Here is a 23,162-nt window from a genome sequence, read left to right as displayed (position 1 = left end):
GATGGAATGACAAAAAGAAGGTAAAGATATACAGTGATACACAGGTTGAAGTGATTGAGTGAATTTGTCAAAATCCCAGTCTAAAGAATTGTGCCTGTAACTGACCTTTGCTGCGTAGTCCTTTAGCGGGTAAAGTTGCTTGATGTTTGCAAAATATTTTGTCATTTTTTAATGACAAATGTAAATTATTTTAGTAATTTCTCCTTAACGTTGATGTGTGTGGTGTTTTTCTGGTTTGCATACAAAGATAATGTACTAAAAATCAGTAATTCCTTAAAAGATTTAACAGTAAACTCTTTGTAATTTCATTTTAACTGGACAGAGCAATTGTATCACTGTGTATTCTGAAACAAAAAATAACTGTGTTCACTGAGTGTAAATACAGTAGTTTGTTGGAAAAGAGGCCTTCATCGCTGTTACTGTATCTGAAAGCCAAAATTAGTTTGTATAAAAGCTGATGGCAAAGCTCCTCTCCAACTCCGAAGCAGGAAGCAAACCCTTTTGTGCTGGAGCAGCTCAGCCACAGTACCCAAAGACACGATTTGGGGCAGGAAACATTTAATTGCAAGAGGCTGATCTCTGTGCAAAAGCATGGAGGTGAGGCTGAGCTCCAGCCTTGCTTTGTCCTCCGAAAACGAGCCCAGGGGAGGGTCAGGCAGGCCGGGCCAGCGCTTTTTGGCGAGTACCAGCCCCGGCCGCTGGCCCTGCCGTTCGCAGAGCCGGGCTGGGTGTCCTCTGCCCGCCGCGGCTGCTTTAAGGGAGGCGGGCCCGGAGCTGCATTCACTTCCAGGTCGGGGGGGGGAGCAAGTACCGGGAGGGGGGTGGAAAGGGAAGGAAAAAAAAAAAAAAAAAAAAAAAAAGAAGCAGCCGCAAGCTGCGGGACCCGGCTGGCTGGGCGCTCGCCTCCGGCACCCAGCGCCGCGATGGTGAGTGAGGGGCACTGAGGGGAGGGCAGCGGGGCCGCCGTCTCTCTGTGGGGCAGGCGGGCTGCCCCGGGGTGCTGGCTGCCGGCGGCGGGGCGCTGAGGTGCCGGGATGGCCGGCGAGGGGCCGGGATGGCCGCCCGGCTCCCTCAGGCGGCCGCGGCCGTTGGCCGGAGCGGGGGCGAAGCCCCGGGCGCGAGCGGCTGCAGCCCCTGTCCCGCCCCGCCGCTGAGGGGCGCCGCCGGCAGCGGCCGTGACAGGGGGACCCGCGGCCGGCTCCAGGGGTCGGGCCCGGCTCGGCCCGGCCCGGCCCGGCTCGGCCCGGCTTGGCCCGGTCCGGCTCTGCTGCAGCTGGCTGAGGGAGAAGGCAGCCCCTGTGTTACAGACAGGCCGTGCGTGGTGCTGCTCTCTGCTCAGGAGATGAGTGTGCATATTTGCTTCTGAGCCACCACCGGGAACCTCCTGGGCTGTCTGCTCTCATAGACCAGTTAATAAAAACATAACTTAAGCCCCTAAGCAAGCTTTTGATGTGTATTTTAAAAGTAGGCACCCCCTGTGTCTGTTGTTGCGTTCAGAGGACTGCGAGCCTCGTTCTTTGGGAGCTGGGTGCCCACATTTAAACCTGTGGCAAAACTCTGATTCATGGCGACTCCACGCACCTTTGTCGTCGTGCTGGCATTGTGCATCACCTGCATACCTTTGTTCCTTCCCATACCAGGCAGCTTTCATATCTTCTCGCACCTTTTGATCTGTGAGGCTAATAGGCAGGTTTTGCCTCCTCCTCCCAATATGCTTTTTTCCCCCCCAGCGTATTCTGGTAGCTGTTAGGTTCAAACTGAGGTGGTGTAGATACCTCTTAACATAAATAGCCCCACGAGATCTGCTAGTGCCTTGAAAATGGCATAGCAGTTCCGTATTTTCGCTTGATGCTTCTCCTGATACCTTCTTTGGCTGCCTCGGGTTTCCTTGCGGTTAAGCGAACCCTTCAGGTTCTCTCCAGTCATTTCTAATTGATGAACTCATATCGGAAGTTCTTTATGTTAGTTTTCGAGTACATGTTCTTGTTATGTAGCTTTAATGTGGCACTATTTAATTTTAGATGCCTTGTGGCCTCTGCCAACTTTGTATCACTAGCAACTTTAATCAGTATGATCCCACTTGTGCCAGAGTAATTAATGAAAATAATAAATTTGAGTTTTGTGCATAATCATTCGGTGAGTCTGGCTAATAAACTGCCTAATTTTGTTTCATTCTGTTAATTTAAGTAGGATAGTCCTAGAGCATTTTTTGAAGCATAAATCACTGAACCATCTGTTTATTTTTCACTGCCCTTATTAGTGCTCAGGAGAGTTCTGAGGAATGCTATTGAGCTGCTAGTATTTCTTGGTCGTTTTAAGCATGTTCCTTTTAAGAAAGTAAATCTTTAGGGCTAAAAACCAAGGCTCTGCTACCATTTATTGTCCTGCTAACATCTCGAGAGAAGTAATTGCTGCTATTTGAAAAGTCCCTTATCCTGTATGCCCAGCTCCTTCCTCGAGCTTTCAGGGAAGAAAAGCAGATGGGCCTGGCAGAGCATACAGTGACCTCTTGCACTTGAGTCTTGTCATACTGAGTCAGTAATTGGGTGCAAAAATTGGAGACTTAGAAATAGTTCTCCTGGAGCTGAAATTGTTGTCTGTCTTCCAAGGCTTTATATGGGTTTATTGAGGGAAAACTGATCAAAAGCTACCTGGGGGGCTGGGGAGAAGATTTGATTTTTAATGACTGAGACACAAAGCTAGAAAGAACTGGATCTTTCAGGCTGGAGTTGGTAGGATCATCACAATGCCTATAGTGAAAAAGGCCCACACAGCAGTGGGATTTAGTTTTCCTGCAAAGTTAGATTGCAATTACTGATGGAAAACATCAGTTAAATCTGTCTCTTTTTTGTTATCTTTGTATAAGCAGGTGATTGCATGGTGATGCTCTTCTGAAGGAACAGGATTTTGTTTGTATACTCACACTCAGTTAACTAATCTAGGCATAAAGTTGGGTTTAAGATTCTGTAATTTGTCCTAGGTACTTTAATATGTCCCTTTAAGGTCTTATTTTCTTTCTTAACTACGTTTTGAAATACAGAGGTAGATATAGTCTGGCAATAGTTAGTGTCAACACAATGAGTTTTTAAAAGAAAATATGGAGGACTGTGTTATTTGTGAGAACCTTTCCTCCTGCATTAGTGACGTACACTATAAGCTGAACTAGGTAATGCCATATTAAGGGTGGGATTGCATTTCAGTCTGCTAGTGTATTGGATTACTGCTAGATGCCAATGGCCATGTGCTTTACTCTCCTTCCTTCACCTCTTTGTTTGTTTGGTTGTTTGCCTTGGTTTGATTAAGCACTTACAAAGTTAACTTTTTTTTTTTTTTTGTATTTTAAAAGAAATTATAAAGAAATGAGCATTAAAAATCTCATCCCAAATTATTCCATTACAGATACTGTTCCATAAGCTAGTTGACTTTAGATGTGTCGCATTAGCTAAAACATATATTAATAAAAGGAATGAAGGCACCCAGCCTTGTGTCATGTAACACATCATCCTGTCTTTTGGAGACTTGTCTGGTCACTGAAGTAGTTTGATGGAATGAAAGAAACTGTTATGTATATGGGAACATCAGATGGTGAAGATAGCCATGAAAACATCAAATCTACGTAGTAGAAGTTCTACTGAAATGGTTCTGACTGATCTTTACCAAGTACAGCAATCCTGAGCTGTGGTTGACACACATTTACAGTATTCAACTGAAGTATTTGAAATCGAAATAACCAGAAAGTGAAATGAACTGAAAAACAACTGCCAGGTTTGTTTTCAAGCTGACATTCAAAAGCATAACTAAAGAATGGAAACACTGAAATCCTACCCCTGTAGGTGTTCAAATACAACCGCAGGCTTTTATTATGAGCTCTTTAACTGGGCAATATTCTCTCAAAGTAAGAAGTTAAAAAAAGGAGTGCCACTTGCTCATGGGAAGGTTTGCAGGTTGCATTCAAGCTATTCTAGTTCAGTAGCAGACAGCCTAGGAAATCACTTTTATGGTGCATGTCAAAGGACTTAATTAGGTGTAGGTAAAAATGTTTCTCCTGACTGTCCAGGTTACCTCTGGAGCCTTTGCTAGATGTGTTTGGTCAGTCTTTGTGCAACAAATTGAAGAAGTGTTATAAACATCTCCTGCAGCTGGCGGGAGGTTGATAGAAGTGGTGCTCTGCTGTTCTAAGTGTGACTGATCCCTGCTTGTGGATTTTGGCCCTTTATAGCTAGAGGGAAGTCCTTCATGGACTTTTAAAGTGATTATTTTGTTACAAAAATAAAAAAAAAAAAAACCAACAACAAAAAAACAATATCTCCAGGTTAGATTGGCTAGCTAGAGGTACAGGCTGAAAAAATAGCTTTCTGAGTCATATGCTAGCAGCCTATCTGCATGGCTAAAAATTCTCATCGGAGTTTGCTCACTGATATATGGAAGTGTTTTAGCTTTTCTGGCAGAAATTATGCAACAGTGCCAGAAGGAAAGAACAGAGCCTGTATTCTGGTTTTTGTCATGTTTAAGCATCAAATTAGAAGCATAAGAGCTAATGAGAGACAAGGCTGTCTTTGCTTAAGTGAGAATAATTCTCATTTGCTTTTGAATAAGGATTCTGATTTTTTGTTTGAATCAGCAGCTGTCTTATAAGTTCTGGCCATGTGTAGTAATTTCAGCTTAGAAAAAATATTTTCTTTATTCCTTTAAAAAAATGTATTATTTTAAAATAACCATTTTTTTTCCTCTCTAGAAGCATTTCAGGCATTATTGCACATTGTAAAGAAACAAAAGATGTTAACAACTCCAAATTCTGTCCCTCCTCTTCATATCAGTTTGTGGTAATGAGGCAGCCAAAATTGCTGTTTTCTGGTAATGAGGCAGCCAAAATTGCTGTTTTCTGGTAATGAGAGCAAGTCACATCACAAAATAACTCCTGTTTCTTCAACAATAATATTCAATAATCAAGTTGAGCAGAAGTTAAGCACTTAGTGAAATCAAATCAAAGGGGTGGAAGTTGCATGTCAAAAGCTGCAGCAAGAGCTTGTATTTGAATAATTTGGAGTTTTTAGTTCCCAAACCTGCACTTAAGTCTTCAGGAGCTATTAAACTGCAGTCTCTCTCTGTTGGCAGTTCATGATTCATTAAAGATAAGCTCCATTCCATCTGCACCCTAAATAGGTGCACCTTATTTTAGAAGATGCATTTCTGTCATTTTCTTTATATTTCTTCTACATAACCTTTTATCTATTCCTCTACTTTTGCTATGAGAATATTAGGCAAATGAAGCAACAGAAGAGAAGTTAAATGAACTAGCAAAGAAAGGTGAAATTATCCAGAATATTCAGTATAAAAGGCAAGCTACAATTCTTCCTACAGATGAGATGTGGCAAGAGTTGATGCTGTTATTTTCAAAATTATCCGGGGGAGTATGTACCAGTCACTCAGCCTTCTTTTGTGTAGCGCTGTGGATGATTCACAGGGCTGCGACTCATTCTTTATGTTGATTAATCTGGGAGACTGAAAACAGTAAGCTATTATTAGGCGCTGAATAAATAACAATAAAAAACAACCAAAACCAACCAATAACAACAAAAAAAGTTGAGATTTTCATATATCAATATGCAATCTATCTCTGAAAGAAAATGTGAAGTTTATATTCTGCCTTGTCCCCATTGTACCCAATGTTCTCTATAGGTAATTTCTAGGTCCTTACCATTTTCCCCCTTTTTATGCTATCTTTTATCAGAAAGAATACCGCAATAATTGTTACTTCATTGCAGCACAAAATTTGGATCTTTTTGAGTTCTCTTTTTTTTTTTGATTCGAAGCTTTAGCTGCACTTTTCAGTATCAGAAATTGCTCCTAACCATGCATGAGATTTATCTACATTTCTAATGTAATGATGTGGTAGACTTCTGAGGTGGGTAGGTTTAAATGGAAGATTAAAAGCAATTATATCAAGAAGTAACATTTGATTAAAGCAGTAGTTCTTTCAGTCTGTCTTGATCGATTAATTACCAGCAAATGTCAGAAATTCAAATTCTGTCTTCAGAAATTGGGAAAATACTTTTATTGCCCTGTGAACACAAGCAGGGATTAAGTACACTGGCTGTGGCTCTCAGGGTGACCGTGGGAGGAGGCTCCCCCCCAGTTTGGTAAGCTTGTTATTGTGTGACCCAACTCACGAGTTTGCTGCGGCTCCAAGGGGAACATCTCGTGTATAATATTTGCCTGTTTAAATGTGAGTCAGACTAACAAAAAATAATGATTTGCCTAAAAATAACGTTGTAGAGGAACGGTGGAGACATAGACAGCAAAAACGATTTGACTAAATCGCCTTTGTTTCATTGTGTTTTGCGTACAACAGGAGGAAGCTTCTCCCTACTCTTTGCTTGACATCTGTTTGAATTTCCTTACTGCCAACCTAGAGAAGTTCTGTACAGAAAGGCAAGATGGAACGCTGTGCCTGCAGGAGCCAGGAATGTTTCCTCAAGAAGTGGCTGATCGATTGCTGCAGACAATGGCATTTCATGGTAAAACAATTATTTGTGGGTCATCGGTGGAAAATATTTTACTGGAATGTGGCACTGTAGCTAGGGTGTGTTTTCTAGTAGAGTCTGATGTTGGAACTATTTAAAATGTGTTTCTTAATCTCTGAATAGAGAACTTCTGGTATTTTGGTTTTGCCACAGGTTCAGCTGGATGTTGCATAGCCGTATAGACGGTTCTGAATCAAAAGTCCTTTGTCTTGTATTTATGATTTTAATTGAATATTCTTTTAAGTTAACATTGTTGAACAGATACTTTTAGCGCTTTTGTTGCAGTGGAATTATTTGCTAAAAGGCAGTCAGTTTCAGGACTAGCGTAAGAAGGTATGAAAAGCACTTTGTGGTGTTCTTAGGTGTTAGTACAGGCCTAGTATATTCTGTCATGCTTTTGAAGAGAGACCTGCCATCTTGTTTGCTTGCTTTTAAACACGACAAAGGAAAACGTTAAGCAATAAAAGCTGTTAACAAAAGCTTCTTGGCATGAAGACAGTGAACATATAGAATACCCTAGAGGAGAGGCAGGAGACCCATTTCTGCAGACTTTAGAGATGAGACGTGACACTGGAAAAATTGCTTTAAGCACACCAAGAGCCCTCTTCCGTAGGAGCAGATGTGGCTGGCTGCCTTTGTGCAGATACTGGTGTTGTAGTTTTCTCCAGTTGTTGCCAGCTGTGTGTAGCAGAAGAGACTGTCCTAAATAATAATAAATGGGGTGTGGTAAAGGTAGGTCAGCAGGAGAGACTGACTTGATCCTTAATTACAAAGATTAGCAAAAATTACTAAGTAATTTAGTTATACTTGAACCAAATTATATTTATTTATTGCACTTTATTTTTTTCCTGAGTACAAATTGTCTCATATTATATGTTTGCTTTCTTTGCAAAAGATGCACGCTACCTAGTCTGCAAATCTTAATATTAATTTAACTTCATCACAGAGACAATTACTAGCTTCTGACTTAAATCTAGACAAACTGCAGTGGCAGTTATGCTTTTATTCAAATATATTGTGTTTTCAATTTCTTTACTATCTTCATTGTGCTTGAAGATGCAAGCCAGGGACATTGGCATTTTTAACTCTCTGGAGAGAAATTAGATGGACGTGTACTTCCTAATTCTTCTGTGTGTATGCTTGTGTACCCATACCCTTCTCATAGGGCTTTTTATAAATTAGTAGTCGCTCTGTTGGTAAGACACAAATAAGATATTTTGGTGTTTTGGATGTATTTCAGATAATCCTGTGCATGGAACTAAATTTTTCAGTTAGTGTTTTGTCAGTATGCAGCAGGAAAAGACTACTTACGCAGTCATCTTGCTACAGAGCAGAAGATGATTATCTCAAACAAGGCTATTGTATTTCCTTTTTTCATTGCTGTCTTTCTCTCCTTCCTACTCTTGTCCTCCTGTTTCTCCTCTTTGAAACACTTTCTAGGTTTCTTTCTCACATTTAGCTTGTTTCTGAGCAACACTCCTACCTTCTTCATGAAGGACATAAAATAACTTAATTAGCTTAGTATAGTGTATTGATCCTACTTATGAATTCAGTCGAATGCTACAGTATTCAATTGAGTTAAAGCAAGATGGAAGTGGATCATTAATTGCTGGCACTATGTTGAGGTTAACAGAACTGTGACCAGGGAAGAAAAACTTCAAGAAGATTTGAAATTCAGTTTTTAGCACGTTTCTAACCAGTTACAGTGAGAAAATCCAGCAAAATGGAAGTTGTAGCCTGAATGTTTTCAAGATTATTTTATTTTGTATGTTCTGTCTTCTGACCGTCAGTCCGTCTGAATTTAGCTGTCCTATTCTTTAACCTGAGATTATCCAAAAGTATAATCATGAAATGAAAGCTCAAAAAAAAAAGATGAGCACCATAATGATCTGAGATATATCCTATTTTGCAATTTATCTCTGTTAACACTTCTTATTTGTTTCCCTTTGGGTTCTTAATAGTGGTGTACAGCACTAGAAGCAAACACTAATGCTGTTTTCCAACAGGGCTTCTGAATGATGGAACTGTGGGCATCTTCCGAGGCAACCAGATGCGTTTGAAACGAGCTTGTATACGCAAAGCCAAAATCTCTGCCGTGGCTTTCCGGAAAGCGTTCTGCCATCACAAGCTAGTAGAACTTGATGCTACTGGGGTAAACGCAGACATAACAATCACGGACATTATAAGCGGACTTGGCAGCAATAAATGGATCCAACAGAATCTTCAATGCCTTGTGCTGAACTCACTAACTCTTTCTTTGGAAGACCCCTACGAGAGGTGCTTCAGTCAGCTGTCTGGGCTTCGTGCATTAAGTATTACCAATGTTCTGTTCTACAATGAGGACTTGGCAGATGTTGCATCACTCCCTAGGTTAGAAAGTCTGGATATATCCAACACCTCTGTTACTGACATAACAGCACTCCTCACCTGCAAAGACCGACTGAAATCTTTGACCATGCACCACCTGAAATGCTTGAAAATGACCACAACGCAGATTCTGGATGTTATAAGAGAACTAAAATATCTGAATCACCTTGATATTTCAGATGACAAACAGTTCACATCAGACATAGCACTTCGCTTACTGGAACAGAAAGATATCTTGCCTAACCTCGTGTCTCTGGACATTTCTGGAAGGAAGCATGTTACAGATAAGGCAGTAGAAGCATTTATCCAGCAACGGCCAACAATGCAGTTTGTAGGACTGCTAGCTACTGATGCCGGCTACTCAGAATTCCTAACAGGAGAAGGAAATCTAAAGGTTAAGTGGGAGAATTAATTTTGCTGAAAAATTAGAATGTTCAGGGAAAATAGACCTAATCATTTGTAATAAATACATGTAGGTGTTTCAGAAGGAGGCTGTAAGTTAGTATTTTAACCGTGAATTGTAATTAGTGACTTCATGTCAAATTCCTACTTAATTCTGGAACAGAAACTGCTAGATTTAAATAATTTATTGAGGGAAAAAAAAAAAGGCATCTATTTTCTGTGCTGTTTTGGTGATTTAAACTACCAGACCTAAGAGCTGAACTAGGTCTAGTCTGAAGTCATTTACTGAAGTAATGTTCTCGGGTTTCCAGCCCGGTGTCTAGTATAAGGCAGCAATATGTAAGAGGGAGAGTTACAATTTGCATAAACTTTGAGCAGTTCATGATTAACACAGCAGATACAATAAAACTTAATAACTGAGCTGCTGTTGTGTTCCATCATCTCTTCTATTTCCTGATTACAGTATTTCTGCCTACCTTGAAAGGTCTTTTGAAGGTCTTTAGAGGTCTTTTGAAGGTCATGAAAGGAAACTGCAGAGGGAATGAGGAAGAGTTTGCATAATGTGGCCATATGTCTCCTATGCAAGTTGATTTTTGCAATTCGATTAAAACAAAATAGAATGCCCTTGTCATATGCAAATGAAATAATACAGCAATGACAATTTTTTAATGATAATTTTTACTTGGAGCTTCTGACAATTGTTAATGGCCACTTCTCCTGAGTACCTGGTTGTCACAGCTGACAGCAGCATGTATGAATGTTGAAAGATTTGTTGGAGAAAGCAAGTTCCAACATGATCAGTGTATAGCATCAGGAAATGAAACCTCACAGTTGGTAGTAAATAGTTCAATATAATCCTTAGAAATAGATAGTAACTGTATAGAATGCGTGCTTCAGGTGACTGTGCTATGAAAAGGTACAGTCTTTTTCTTCTTTTTTACTTTGTGACCTGGAATTCGTTAGTGACTGTACGGAACTATTCAGCTGTCTAATCTTGATACTACTAAAGAATAATCAGGACATGGCCCTTGCGGAGTCAGTCGAAGTAAAATATTGTTATCTTTACAGCAGTCCTATAACATTTAGTTATAAAAAGTTCTTGAAAGATTAAACACTAGACAGACGTTGTAGTTGAAACCGTGAAGCTGAGTGGAATTCTTCATGCAGTGTATAACTGGCTGCAAAATGTGTCAGTAAATATGACTGCCCTGCTCTAGTTGGTAGGGAGCATAAACCAAAGTCCGAGATGGTATCACTTCTCTCAAGGCTGTAATATCTTCCTGGTCTAGCAAGTTATCAAAAATTTGGTTCCATACGATACAAGATGCATGAAAAGTGACACTTTCATCTGTGAATGTTTGCTTTCCCATATGTGACAAATTAGGTAGAGCAAGTTCTGTGTGCTTTCCCAAAAATGAAAACCAAAAAACAGTGTTTGCAGCAGTGATTCTAAAAGTAGTAGGACTGAGGAACAAGCCTACAGTTAGTTACACAACATGCAGATACAAAGTAGGTTGAATACAGTAAAATGGAAGATGCAGTAGGTTGGGAAAAATTTGCAGCTAGTTGCTGATTTAGTACTCTAAACTTAATCTTGTATTAGTCAACAGTCAGCAGCTTCTAATGCACTATTATAACATAAATTACTTTAGTGTTAGCAGACTTTAAATCCATGTTAAAACTTTATAAGAATGTTTTCTTTTGCAGTGCATATGAGTTAGTTCTTTAATACAGTGCTGGAAAGGTATTGCTACAGATCTATCTTGTAGCAATCCTGGTGTAGAAAATAAGTGGAAATATTTATTGGCAGAGCTAGAACCCTGAGCAAAAAATATCAGCCAAAATATATTTGTCAATGTGTTTGACAAAGCACTCAGTTTCATATACTGCTTTTAGGCATTTGCTGTTTCATAAGCAATTTTTGTTAGTCACAAAGTGCAAGTTTTACTTAGTGGTTTTATATGGATGTGCTTATAATGGTGTCTGAAACCTAATTCTGTCTTATAAAGGGGATTCCTTACAAAGAATGTTTGAAGATCACGTAGTTCTGGATTAATTTGGGCAGATAATGTAATCATTTGCTTACTGAAGGCTTTGGCTGAAATATCAACACTTTTGAAACTGCGGCTTTGCAATTTTGTGAACAAAGTTCTTAAAGTAAATGATGGTATCTTGAACTAAAGATTATTCCTCTGTTCATAGGTGTCAGGAGAAGCAAATGAGACTCAGATTTCTGAAGCACTGAAGCGTTACAGTGAACGGGCCTTCTTTGTGAGAGAAGCACTCTTTCATTTATTCAGCTTGACACATGTGATGGAAAAAACAAAGCCTGAAATTTTAAAGGTAAAATAATGTAGTCTTGATGAGAAGGTCTTGCATCCTTCCTTAAACTGATTGTAAGGAGGCCATTCCCAAAACCTTGTTAAAAAATCGTTTTAAACTTTTACACTTTCATTGTGATTTTTAACGCTAAAATTTTAATGATGGATGAAAATTAATAATGATTTAATGATGGAGATGATGCCCTAGTAGCATTTTATGTTATCTAAGATTGATCTGCACTAATTTAGTGTCTAAATTTATTAGCATCCAAATTGTTTTTCTACAATTACCTGAAGGGAAGATGCGGTGAGGAGGGTGTCAGTCCCTTTTTTTTCAGGTGACAAGTGATAGGGCATGAGGAAACGCTCTCAAGTTGCATCAGGGGAGGTTTAGGCTGGGCATGAGGAAGACTTTCTTCACAGAGAGGGTGGTTAAACATTGGAACGGGCTGCCAAGGGAAGTGGTGGTAATACCCCCATCCCTGGATGTATTTAAGAGACATGTGGACGTGGCACTAGGGGACATGGTTTAGTGATTGGACTTGGTAGGTCAGATTGATGGTGATCTTGAAGGTCTTTTCCAACTTAGATGATTCTGCAACTCTATGATCTCCTCTGAGGGGCTGCTGCAGACAGTGCAAAAGGAGTTGGAGAAATAGAAGTTGTCAGCTTTCAGTCACTGAGCAGAAGGAAATGTTCTTTCTGAAAATTAAAATCATACCAGATGAGGTTTTTGACTTAGGTAAAGAGGAGGCAGAAGTTAGTCATTGTCGTGGCCTGAAGCAACAGTGGATTGCTCTTGAGGTATGTGCACAAACGTGTATGTAAGTAATGTGAGTAAAACTCTTGCATTTCAGCTTGTCGTTATTGGAATGAGAAATCACCCCCTGAATTTACCTGTGCAGTTAGCAGCAAGTGCATGTGTCTTTAACCTAACCAAGCAAGACTTAGCAGCAGGCATGCCTGTGCGACTTCTGGCTGATGTCACTCACTTGCTCCTGAAGGCCATGGAACATTTCCCAAATCATCAACAGGTAAAAGATGAATTTTCCTTATTTTCTGTAGCTTTCTCTGTGTTGTGGATCTTAAGAGAGATTTCTCCACATCTCATGACCTCAAGAGCAGCTGTAAGCAAGTACTCATACAGCTACATTTGTGCAGGATTTAAGTAAATATTATTTCCTTTTGTGCTTCCTGCCCTATGGGACTGGATTTAGCAGAATCAATGTTACCATAATGTGGCTTCTTAAAAAGACTTTAATGAAATTAAACTTGCAAATGAAGTAGAAAATACTGTTGGGTGAGTTGGTTGCCATTAGAGGTGATCTTGCTGAGAAGAGTGAATTTTTCAGTGCATGTGGCAAAATGGAAACCAAGAGGTGGTGTTGGGTATCTGACAAAACTACGATTCTTACCCTAATGAAACCATTATCAGGCAAGATTAAGCAGAAATGCACAGTGATTATATTGTCCTATCTTAAAAACAAACATCTCTTTGGGCATGTGGATACAAATTATTTCCTTACAATTATTTAAAGGTTTTTGATGGAATCCTTTGTCTCTAGTTAATAAGCAAGGTTCTGAGTGATGTACAGTGTGGCTGGAGTTGTCTGAGAGTTTTATCGTTGATCAAGCTACTGTTAACAATAACATAGCATGCTATATTGCTAGCTTTAGGAAAAGGCTCATCTGTTTGGGCAGTGTTGAATGACATAGTGACACTTGCCCAAAAACAAAGTATTGAAAACATTAATTTTTAAGGTTAAATAATAGGAGGTAAATGAGCCTTCATTTGGTATCTTGCATGAGGTTTCCCTATATATCTACAGTTATAGCTACAGTTATATATATGTCCTACCAAATGTTCTGATCAGTGTCTAAAAGTATAATGGTTTTTGTTGTTGTTGTTGTTGTTTTTGTAGTGTTTTATTTATTTATTTTTTCCTACTTTCACATTCAACTTTAATGGGGTTTGAATATTCAGCTGGCCCTCCTTCTTCTCTATTTGAGATATAGGTCTGAAGAAAAATACAGCGTTTTCAGAACTGCTTAATTCATTTTGCTTGTGCATAAACTTATATTTAAGAGGAAAGAGATTTATTTAGGTGCAAAGTTATCAGTCTGCTGTCTGTGTTGGTATATTTGCCTGCCTTTTGATTTGTTATTGACCTAACTTGAAGGAGACATCTTTAGCAAGCCTGTACATGAGATATTAATCAACAGTAAGAAGATGGCTGTAAAGCTTTAAATCAAACTTCTTCCTTATTATTTGGTTAAAGATTAGAATCAAAGCCCAAACAGAGTTCTTTGGTATCTTCTCAGTGAGGAGGGTGTTTGCCCCATCGTGAAGGAATAATTTAACCCTAAAGTTCCTTTTTTCCTTTCTCAAACTGACTCATTTTGCTTATGGAAATATGCTTAATGATTCATAGCAAGAAGGTATTCTCAAACATGTCTCTCTGAAATCATTCTTTTTCATTTCTTATAGCTGCAAAAGAATTGCCTTCTTTCACTGTGCAGTGACAGAATACTTCAGGATGTTCCATTTAACAGGCAAGTTTTATGTCAGTTAAAATGAGCTGTAGCATTGCAGAATATATATATATATTTTTTTTAATACTAAGGTATGTTTATGATTTTTTGGTCTTTGGAAAATTATGGCTGCTCTAGAGGCTTGATGATCACAGGGTTTGTTTCTGGTCTCAGTTTGCTCAGTTTAAATCTTTCTAACATGTTAATTCATGTGGCCTGTGGTATTTTGGGCTAGTAATCCATAATAGTTTTGATTGTAGGTCAGTAATAAAAAGTTCTGGTATGCAGGTATTTTTTGCTTCACCTGGATAGGTCTACCACTAATCATGTAAGAGAAGTCAGAATTTCTCTGGGGGACTATGGAATTGCTTTTTGCAGAGACTTTTCTACTTGGATGCTTTGCTAAAAGCTTTTGAAGTATGTTGGTCTGCTGTTTCAGAATATTGTGTCAAATTTTTCTTCCTTCTTTGGAAGCAATTCCCGTGCACTTCAATGTATAATTAGAAGTAAGATATCCTAAGCAAACAGCTTGAAGCTGACTGAGGTTCATGCAATACATGTAATTTCCTGATGTATTTCAACCTTTTTGATACAAGGCACACGTCTGGTTTCTTTGGTCTTGCATGCATTTATATCTGAAGTGTCTTCTGTGTACATCTTTCTTTTGGTAAGACTTACAAGACTTGGGAAAACAAAACTTATGTTTAACTTTCAGATTTGAAGCCGCCAAACTTGTTATGCAGTGGCTGTGTAATCATGAAGATCAAAACATGCAAAGGATGGCTGTAGCCATAATTTCCATTCTTGCTGCAAAGGTACAAAATTTAGAATTTGAAATGATCAGATAGTATTTCTAAAGTATATTTTAAAAAAAGTGTTGATGATGGTTTTATTCATTTATAGCTTTCAACAGAGCAAACAGCCCAACTTGGTGCAGAGCTCTTCATTGTTAGGGTAAGTCAAATACTTTCTTGACAGTCAAAAATACCATCCTCTTGAGCTATGCATGCTGACAGTATTCCTAAAGATATAAAACAAAAATAAGTAGATAGAATTCTAAGAACACATTAACCTGTATTCATCTGCAAGTTCTTTGGAACAGAAAAGGCTAGAGAATTTGCTGGAGATGGTATCATGCGCAATGGTTATGAGACGTAATAGCATAGATGAAAAGCCAAACTGGGAAAACTTGATACAGTTGATATGAAGTAAGATAGCAATAAATTCTTGGCTTCAAATTAATTCTATAAGCCTAAAGATCCTTGAAAAGAATATTTGAAGTAAGTTGTTAGTGCTATCAATGTCCATCAGTAATCGTACTATACATGCAATTATGGTGAAAACAGGAATTACTCAACCAGGCAATCATATTCAAAAGGGGGAAAAAAGGTTTAATAGCAATTCTATTTTCTATAGTTTGGGTCTTTTTTCTGCTTATAAACGCAGTTTGCATTACCCAAGTCTGCACAGAAACAAGCAGAGGAGCCCATATGTTTTTTGATATACAGTCATAACTAGGATTTCCTTTTGTTTGTTTTTCCAGCAACTTTTACAAATAGTTAAGCAGAAAACAAATCAGAATCTTGTAGATACTACCCTCAAGTTCACACTGAGTGCACTTTGGAACCTCACGGATGAATCTCCAACAACGTGTCGGCACTTCATTGAAAATCAAGGACTAGAACTATTCATGAGAGTCTTAGAGGTGAGTAGTACAGTTCCCTGTGGATTGTCAGCCAAGGTTTATAATTAAAATTGTTTCAGTAATAAGCATAAACAGTTACATATAGTTTCTTTCTTTTTTCCACAGTCTTTTCCATCGGAATCATCCATTCAACAGAAAGTTCTTGGACTTCTGGTAAGATAAACAAAAAGTCTGAAATCTGTATTGTTAAAATTTGATCCTTTTTTCCCTCCATGTTAACCTGAAAATTTGCCTAATGTTTTTACATTCATTTAATCTTGATATTGTTCATTACTCACAATTGACATTGTTTCAGACTTCTGTCAGTTCTTCAAAAACACTGATTGTATTGAAATTGATGGTTACAGTAATCAAAAAAGCTTTTATGAAAGGGCAGTGAGCAAGGCTTCAGATATGTCTAAATGCAAAAATTAATTGGAAATGAATGGAATTCAGCATTGTGCACCTGGTGAAGTTTACTGAAATTGGCTGTGTTTGAGAAATGTTAAAAAATAGCTTTTAAATTAGTGTAATCTGAATGTTATTAGCCCAAAATTACTTATGAGAAAACTTCTGTATTTTAAGGCAAATTTGTGCATTAAACTGGAAAAGTTTTAAAAACAGAAGTAGCATCTTGGTATCTGACTGTGCCCTGAACATATGAAGATATCATCCTGGTGTTTATGTGTTTACTTACACTATGTAGTTCAAATTCATATGTTCATCTCCCTGATAATACTTTCTTTTTTTTTTTCCTTCCCCTCTCTGTTTCCCTCCCCTCCAGAACAATATAGCAGAAGTTAAAGAACTCCATTCTGAATTAATGTGGAAGGACTTTATAGACCACATCAGTAAATTATTGCACAGCGTGGAGGTGGAAGTCAGCTATTTTGCAGCAGGGATTATTGCTCATTTAATATCTCGAGGAGAGCAAGCCTGGACATTAAGTCGCAGCCAGAGGACCTCTCTCCTTGAACAACTGGTACTAAAATCACAGTGCAGTTTATCATGCTCTTCTATTTTTGTATGTTTGTATTTAACATTGACAGTTCTTTGTTCTGTACTGTGCAGCATTCTGCCATTTTGAACTGGCCGACCCCAGAGTGTGAGATGGTGGCTTACAGGTAACAATTGTCTTGATTTAGACTTTGGTAAATACAGTAGAACTGAACTAAATTTAAAACTTGTTCCTGAAGCAGAGTGAGCTGCTAGCCAGATGTGGTTTTGTCCAGCAGAAAAATGCCTATCAGCTCAAACATGCAAACATTACACAGCATGCTGGTTTTCCCTTTGTGACCAAAGAAGGATAGGGACTCCTGTGAAAGATCAATGTAATATTGTTCTGTCTGAATTTCTATTAAAGATGTTTGCATCCATGTCTAAAAGACTTAAATGCAAAGATTAACCGGTAAGATTGTATTGGCATGCACTGGGTTAGCACTGTCTGCCCTAGATAAAGGGACTTGAGGCCAAAAATTGCAATTAGATAATTACTGTCCATTTAATCATTATTTCCGCTGTTTAATCATCATTTCTGCTATCTATATTTTTGCTGGTTATTGTGTTAAACATCAAAAAGTAGTCACCTTTTGCATCTAAAACTTCAGTTTATCGAATGTCTGTCCCAGTTATATTTGTCAATGAATGAGTAGACAACGTGAGATCTATGAAGAAGTAGTATCTGGTAGCAAAGTGAGATGTTGATTGAGATGCTGCAATCTCTTTCTCTCTTTTTTTTTTTTTTTTTTAATAGGTCTTTTAATCCATTTTTTCCATTACTTGGCTGTTTCATGACACCTGGTGTCCAGTTATGGGCGGTGTGGGCCATGCAGCACGTCTGCAGCAAAAATCGTACGTATTAAGATAAAATTACCCTTAAAATTGTTATTTCCTAGTATATTAATCGCTAGCATGAAGTGGAAATAATAGGAATTCCTATGATCTTAATTCCTGATACTTTGGAGAAACTACACTGAGGCTTTTACTAAATGGGGCAGGAAAATAAAATTATAAAAGCTCTATAAATCAATTCTATTTAACAGAATTTTACTGTCAAATGTACAGTATTAATTCCAGAATGTAGACATGTTAAGATTAACTAAATTTGCAGCTTGCACAGGTATTTTTATTCAGAAATGTCATTATTAGTAATGGGCAACAAACTACTTCAAAATTACAGAACAAGGATTACAGCAGGTAGCTATCTCTTACCATGAGAACAGAAGTTTTAGGTAATCCTAGTCCCTAATGGCCTTTTTGCAATAACTTGCTGTTACATGAAGGACTGTTTCTTAATCTGCTTTTTCCATCTGCAAAATGAGAACACCAGCATCTTCTTTTTAAAATGCTTTGGTAGTAGTACATAATGAAATGCACAAGCATTGGGGAAGGAAATAAGTCCCCTGAGCATACCTAAAGGGTGTAAGGCTGGACAAACCTTCCTGACTTTTTAATGACTTTAAAAAATATATAAATGTAGATTACACGAGTATGTATATTTTCATTAACTTCTACCATGTATAAAGCAGCTTTCCTATGCAGTATTAAAAATATTTTCTGTGCCAGTGTTTTAATCTTCCTGACAGCAGTATCTCTATGCTTGTTTATCCCTGTCCCATAAATCACTGTTTCTGCAGTGAAAATGCATCTATTCAGGACCAAGCAATAATAACATGGCATGATATATAACTGCACATAAAACATGGTTTTTTTCTGCTCTTCATAGAGCTCAAAACTGTAATGAGACATTGTTCTTAGGGTATTCTGTCCTGAGGCCCATAAGGACTTTTCCTGTGTTGAAGTAGGACTGTTCTGACAAAGCTGTTCTAGTCATCAGACTTTGAATAACAATTTTTCATTATGACACCTTAATCCTGTCTTAATGAAATTAAAGCAAGCTTTCTTCCCCCCTTTGTGCCTCAGCTCTGTTAGCTTGGTACAGTCTTATTTGTTCTATTTATTTTTAGTGTTTATTTTGTGCTGCCCTAACCTCTGAGCTTTCAACATGCCACAGAGGTCTGTACTGACAGTGAGTAACTGCACTGTAGAATGCAAAGGCTGTGAATAACTGGATGACATATGCCTGATTTGAGATCAAAAAAATATAGCCCTGATATATTTATATATGTATATCCTGAAGTTTAGTTCTGATGGCAATTGGTGCCAGAAGATTCTGGAGAAAGTTGCAGAGAAACCAAATGCTTGTTAACAAATGTAATAATCTAAACTGAGGGAAAAAATATTTCATTCTGAAATATGAAGATTTATATTAGGAAAATTCTTAAGCTTGGCACCACGATGACATTTTGTCCTGGAATGGAGATGCATTTTATTTTGCTCTCCTCTTTTATGTGGGAATGAAAAGTAGTCTGGAATTAATGGCATTTTTTTTCTCCTTTCGCTGTTTCACACCTCAATGAGCTAACTTACATAAAATATTAGTAGTGCTGCAGCAAATGTGATCCCCAGTGAAAAGTTTAGTATCAGCATTTAAACAGGTCAGGTGTTGCATCACTTAGATGAACAGTGAAGGTAAGCACATCTGCTCTCATGCCCTGTGGACTGCATTACAGTCACTGTGACCTTTTTGTGACAGCTTCTGAAGCTTGTGTGTTATGTTACAGCTGTGGCTCTTTTTATAGCTGATCTCTGCATGTGATAACACTGCAATTGATGTAGACTTTTTAAAAGCAGTAACAAAAAAGGAAATAAAAGTGTAATTTTATCTTGAAAAGGCTTTCATAGCAACTTATCCTAGTTAAACTATTTTCTATACTAGTCAATGTAAGTAGCATTTGGCAAAATGTTTTCAAAGGGCCTGTTTCTTATTCACTCTACAAGACTTCAGGAAGTGTCTGAAATGCTGCCTGTCTCATAAGAGATGAAAGTGGATTTGAATCAGTGTTTACAATATCTGCTACTTCTACCCTAGATACATTTTTTTGGATTACCTTTTTTTTTATCTTATTACAGCTACCAGGTACTGCAGCATGTTAATTGAAGAAGGTGGCTTACAGCACTTATACAACATCAAGGAAAACGTCCAGACTGATCCACATGTCCAGAGGATTGCTATTGCCATCCTAGATAGTTTGGAAAAGCACATTATGCGTCACGGGAGACCACCTCCATGTAGAAAACAGCAACAAAATAAACCCAATTGAAAGCTGCAGGTATAAGAGTGTAAAGTATTGTCTCTGTAATAATCCTTTCTGATGTGTGTGTAGTTGGAGTAACTTGTAATATAGTGGTCACCATTAAAGTGATTTGCCGATAATTGTGGTACCCAGAACCATGTATGGTAACCTTTGGTGAATGTCAACTTTAATGGCAACCGCATATGCAACTTGTAAAGGGTCACTGCTTGAGCTGGTCATACCTGTAGGATTACTGCTGGCTACAAAGAGATGGGACTCAAACAGATCAATAGATCAATGTGCACATCTGGAGGAATAAAAATAAAAAAAAAAAAAAAAAGGACTTATAGGAATATCTTGTATTGCGACTTCTGGGACAGAAAGCTACTTCATCCCTATGATTGCTGTTTATAAAACTGGTTACCAGTTCGGTGTTTGAATAGAGCTGTGTGTGGTTGTGATATTCAACACTTCTACAGATTACAAAAGTACCTGCATGCAAGTTACAAATGAGACTTGTAATTAAGGCGACCAAAATGTCCACCGTCTCATAATCCTTCTAAACACAAGTGGGGACTTCAGCTTCCTTTTCCTTTTGCCTGCAAGCTGTGTTCTTTTGTTTTCCTTGCTGCTAGAACAATGCCTTTTTTGCAGTTGAGCTCTCCTGAGTCCTTTGTGCTCTCAGTAAAGCTGAGATCAGAACTGCATCAGGGAAAGTGGAAACTCACTAAAATAAAGCAATAGAAACAAGTTTGATAGGAACCACAATTCTAAAAGAATGAGCTAAGCTTGAGATTTTAAACTTGATAACATGAAGGGGATTTTGCTGTTGTTTGACTACTTTTGGTTGTGTGTGGGTTCTTTCTTTTCTTTTTGGAAGACTGGTAGAGAGAGAGAAGGCTTGTAAGAGCAAAGTACTGGCCTGCCCTCATCACGACGGGAATCGCGTGTTGAAATAGGAGGCCCAGGATATTTGGTCACCTTATTTATAAGAGACTAATGATTGCTCTGTTGTTTTCTGTAAATATTCTGTCAGTATTGTGCAGTGAATAATATTTCCAAGTCATCACAGTGCAAAATATTGCCTAATGTTCTATGTAAACCCTGTGTCAATTGCATTGTTCTGTGAAGTGTGAAATTTTACATAAAGATGCTAATTGTAACAACTTACTTCTTCCTTGGTTACCTGTGGGTTTCAAATGATGTGTTGAATGAAATGTATTGCACAGCATATGGATGCCTGATAAAATACAAGTGATGGAAGCAAACTGCATGTTGGTTCAAATTCACTTTTATTTCAAGCATTGTTTCTATTTATCTGGTTACAGTCCACATTTCCATGAGAACTGACTGACATTCTTAGACTCTGCTGTAAATATATTGGTGATTCAGTTTAAAGAGAAAACTTATGTTTGGTAGCTTACTAGGAGGGATGGCTTCTTCAGGATGACCATATTTTACTATTTTTAACTCCTTCCCTTCCTCTCCCTCCCCAATTCTCATTCTGCAAATAAAAATATCACCTCTAATCTTCAGTAATCCAGTTATTGTGTTTTTCAGCAATTTCAAAATGGACTGATCCAGTAACTTTACCAGTATCATGTTGTGTAACTGCTGTTTGTGTGAAGGTATGATTTGGCTAGCATAATTTTCCTGTGTGTACCTGGTTATGTTAGTGTTTCCTTGATTCAGAAAGAAATGAAATTGATTGTAGCTTTGAATTGTGAAGGTGGTTTAAAACATGGAAAAAAATGGTCTGCAAGCTTTTATCCACCACCCTTCTGAGGTCTCTGCTATGGGGCTTCTGCCGTGACAATTCCATTGTATGAAATGGCCCAGGCAGCCTGTCAGCACTGGTGTTAATGGAATGCGTATAAATCAGTTGGTACCACGAGAATTTAAAAAGAACATAACAGTGTTGGGAAGAAGAGCTGTCGTTTCCTAATAACAGGAGAACTTGGTGAAGCATCTTAACTAAAACGCTACTGCAATGTGCTGCACAAAATGAATGGGATGCTGGTACCGGTCCAGATGGTGAAGATCTTGTTTCATGAAATTCTGCAACCAGAGAGATTGTAGATGATTTTCCATATCCTTGTTTTGTTCCCACATGCTTCAGGCAAACAGTGAACAGAGCTTTCTTAAGCAGAAAAATATGAATGGCTACAAGGTGTAAACCTACTTAACTAACAATTTACTTGTGTGTGCCACTAGAAGAAAGGTCTCTTCACATTGCTGGGCAGCTTCAGCAGTTCCTGCTAAGATACAATAATTCTGGAAGCAACTTCTAAACTCCTGTATTTCACCAGTGGCATTTGTCAACCTTTTTTTAAGGCTGAAGATAATGACTCTGCTTTACCTTTGCAGACCTTTACATAGGAAACCTGTACATGTGTGATCTGGTAAGGCTCCTTCATGTACAGTATTAAGGTTTTGGCACTAGTGAAGTTGTGATTTGATTCAAGACCATCGTGTTACAAAGTGGTGCCTGATCCTGATAGGGTAAGCTGCATTTTGCAAATATATGTTGATAACCTCTAATGTATTTGCTAAAAGCTTATTTCACTGTTAATTCACTCTTGCTTGAAGGCTGCAGTCCAGGAAAGTTGGAAGCTGTAGAGCTAAATTTTATGGCATCTCTGAGTGCTGGAGAGCCTCTAAGAACATGGAGAAGGAAGCTTCATCTTCCAGTTGGGCAACAGAGAGGAAAAAAGCGATGGGAGAGAGGTAACATGCCTGAGATGTTTGGCATACACTAGCTGGTGGCCATGTGTACGTGCACATTCAGACTTTGCATGCTGATGTTTTGTGTGTTCTCAAGCATTGATACCAAACGGGTTCAGCTGAGTGGAGTAATAGCAGTGTTTTGCACTGATCATGACAGACTGGGGTTAAACACCATGCTTCTGTGGTAAGACTGCTTGCTCTGTCTGATTACTTGGAAGAGCATTGCTATGTGGTGGTTTTTACATCATTCTGTTGATGTTTAGATGCAGCATGTTTATGGGCATCTGAAGCCAGTTTCTTTCCTGTACAGAAAGTACCAACAAAAAACTGCAGTATAATTTGAAAACGAGGCTTTTATCTGCATGGTGAGTCCATGGCTGCTTTATTGTCTCTTAGTTCACAGAAGACTGAACAGAAAGAGGTTTTTTTTTTGAACTCAGAGGAACAGGTCCTTCTATCTTTAAATCAG

The 23,162-nt window shown here is 38.4% G+C and overlaps 1 protein-coding gene across 1 annotated transcript; it reads left to right on the top strand.

The window, feature by feature from the left end:
* Window positions 1-858: 858 nt before the first annotated feature.
* LOC116491771 (protein zyg-11 homolog B) lies at window positions 859-21,229 on the top strand. Its single transcript, XM_032192041.1, has 14 exons — window positions 859-926; window positions 6,353-6,518; window positions 8,531-9,285; window positions 11,496-11,636; window positions 12,472-12,648; window positions 14,103-14,167; window positions 14,862-14,961; window positions 15,050-15,100; window positions 15,690-15,851; window positions 15,957-16,004; window positions 16,615-16,812; window positions 16,902-16,954; window positions 17,584-17,681; window positions 19,803-21,229. Exons 1-14 carry the CDS (start codon window positions 924-926, stop codon window positions 19,991-19,993), a joined length of 2,208 nt encoding a protein of 735 aa, XP_032047932.1. The 5' UTR covers window positions 859-923; the 3' UTR covers window positions 19,994-21,229.
* Window positions 21,230-23,162: the final 1,933 nt, after the last annotated feature.

This window comes from Aythya fuligula, chromosome 8 (genome assembly GCF_009819795.1).
Source record: "Aythya fuligula isolate bAytFul2 chromosome 8, bAytFul2.pri, whole genome shotgun sequence".
Lineage (NCBI taxonomy): Eukaryota > Metazoa > Chordata > Aves > Anseriformes > Anatidae > Aythya > Aythya fuligula.
The sequence above is the reverse complement of the archived record's forward strand: the minus strand, read 5'-3'. Positions and strand labels throughout refer to the sequence as shown.

Coding starts and splice junctions, on each gene's coding strand:
- LOC116491771 (XM_032192041.1), top strand. Junction 14,962..15,049: donor TTTCCATTCTTGCTGCAAAG/GTACAAAATTTA, acceptor ATTCATTTATAG/CTTTCAACAGAGCAAACAGC. Junction 17,682..19,802: donor GCACGTCTGCAGCAAAAATC/GTACGTATTAAG, acceptor ATCTTATTACAG/CTACCAGGTACTGCAGCATG.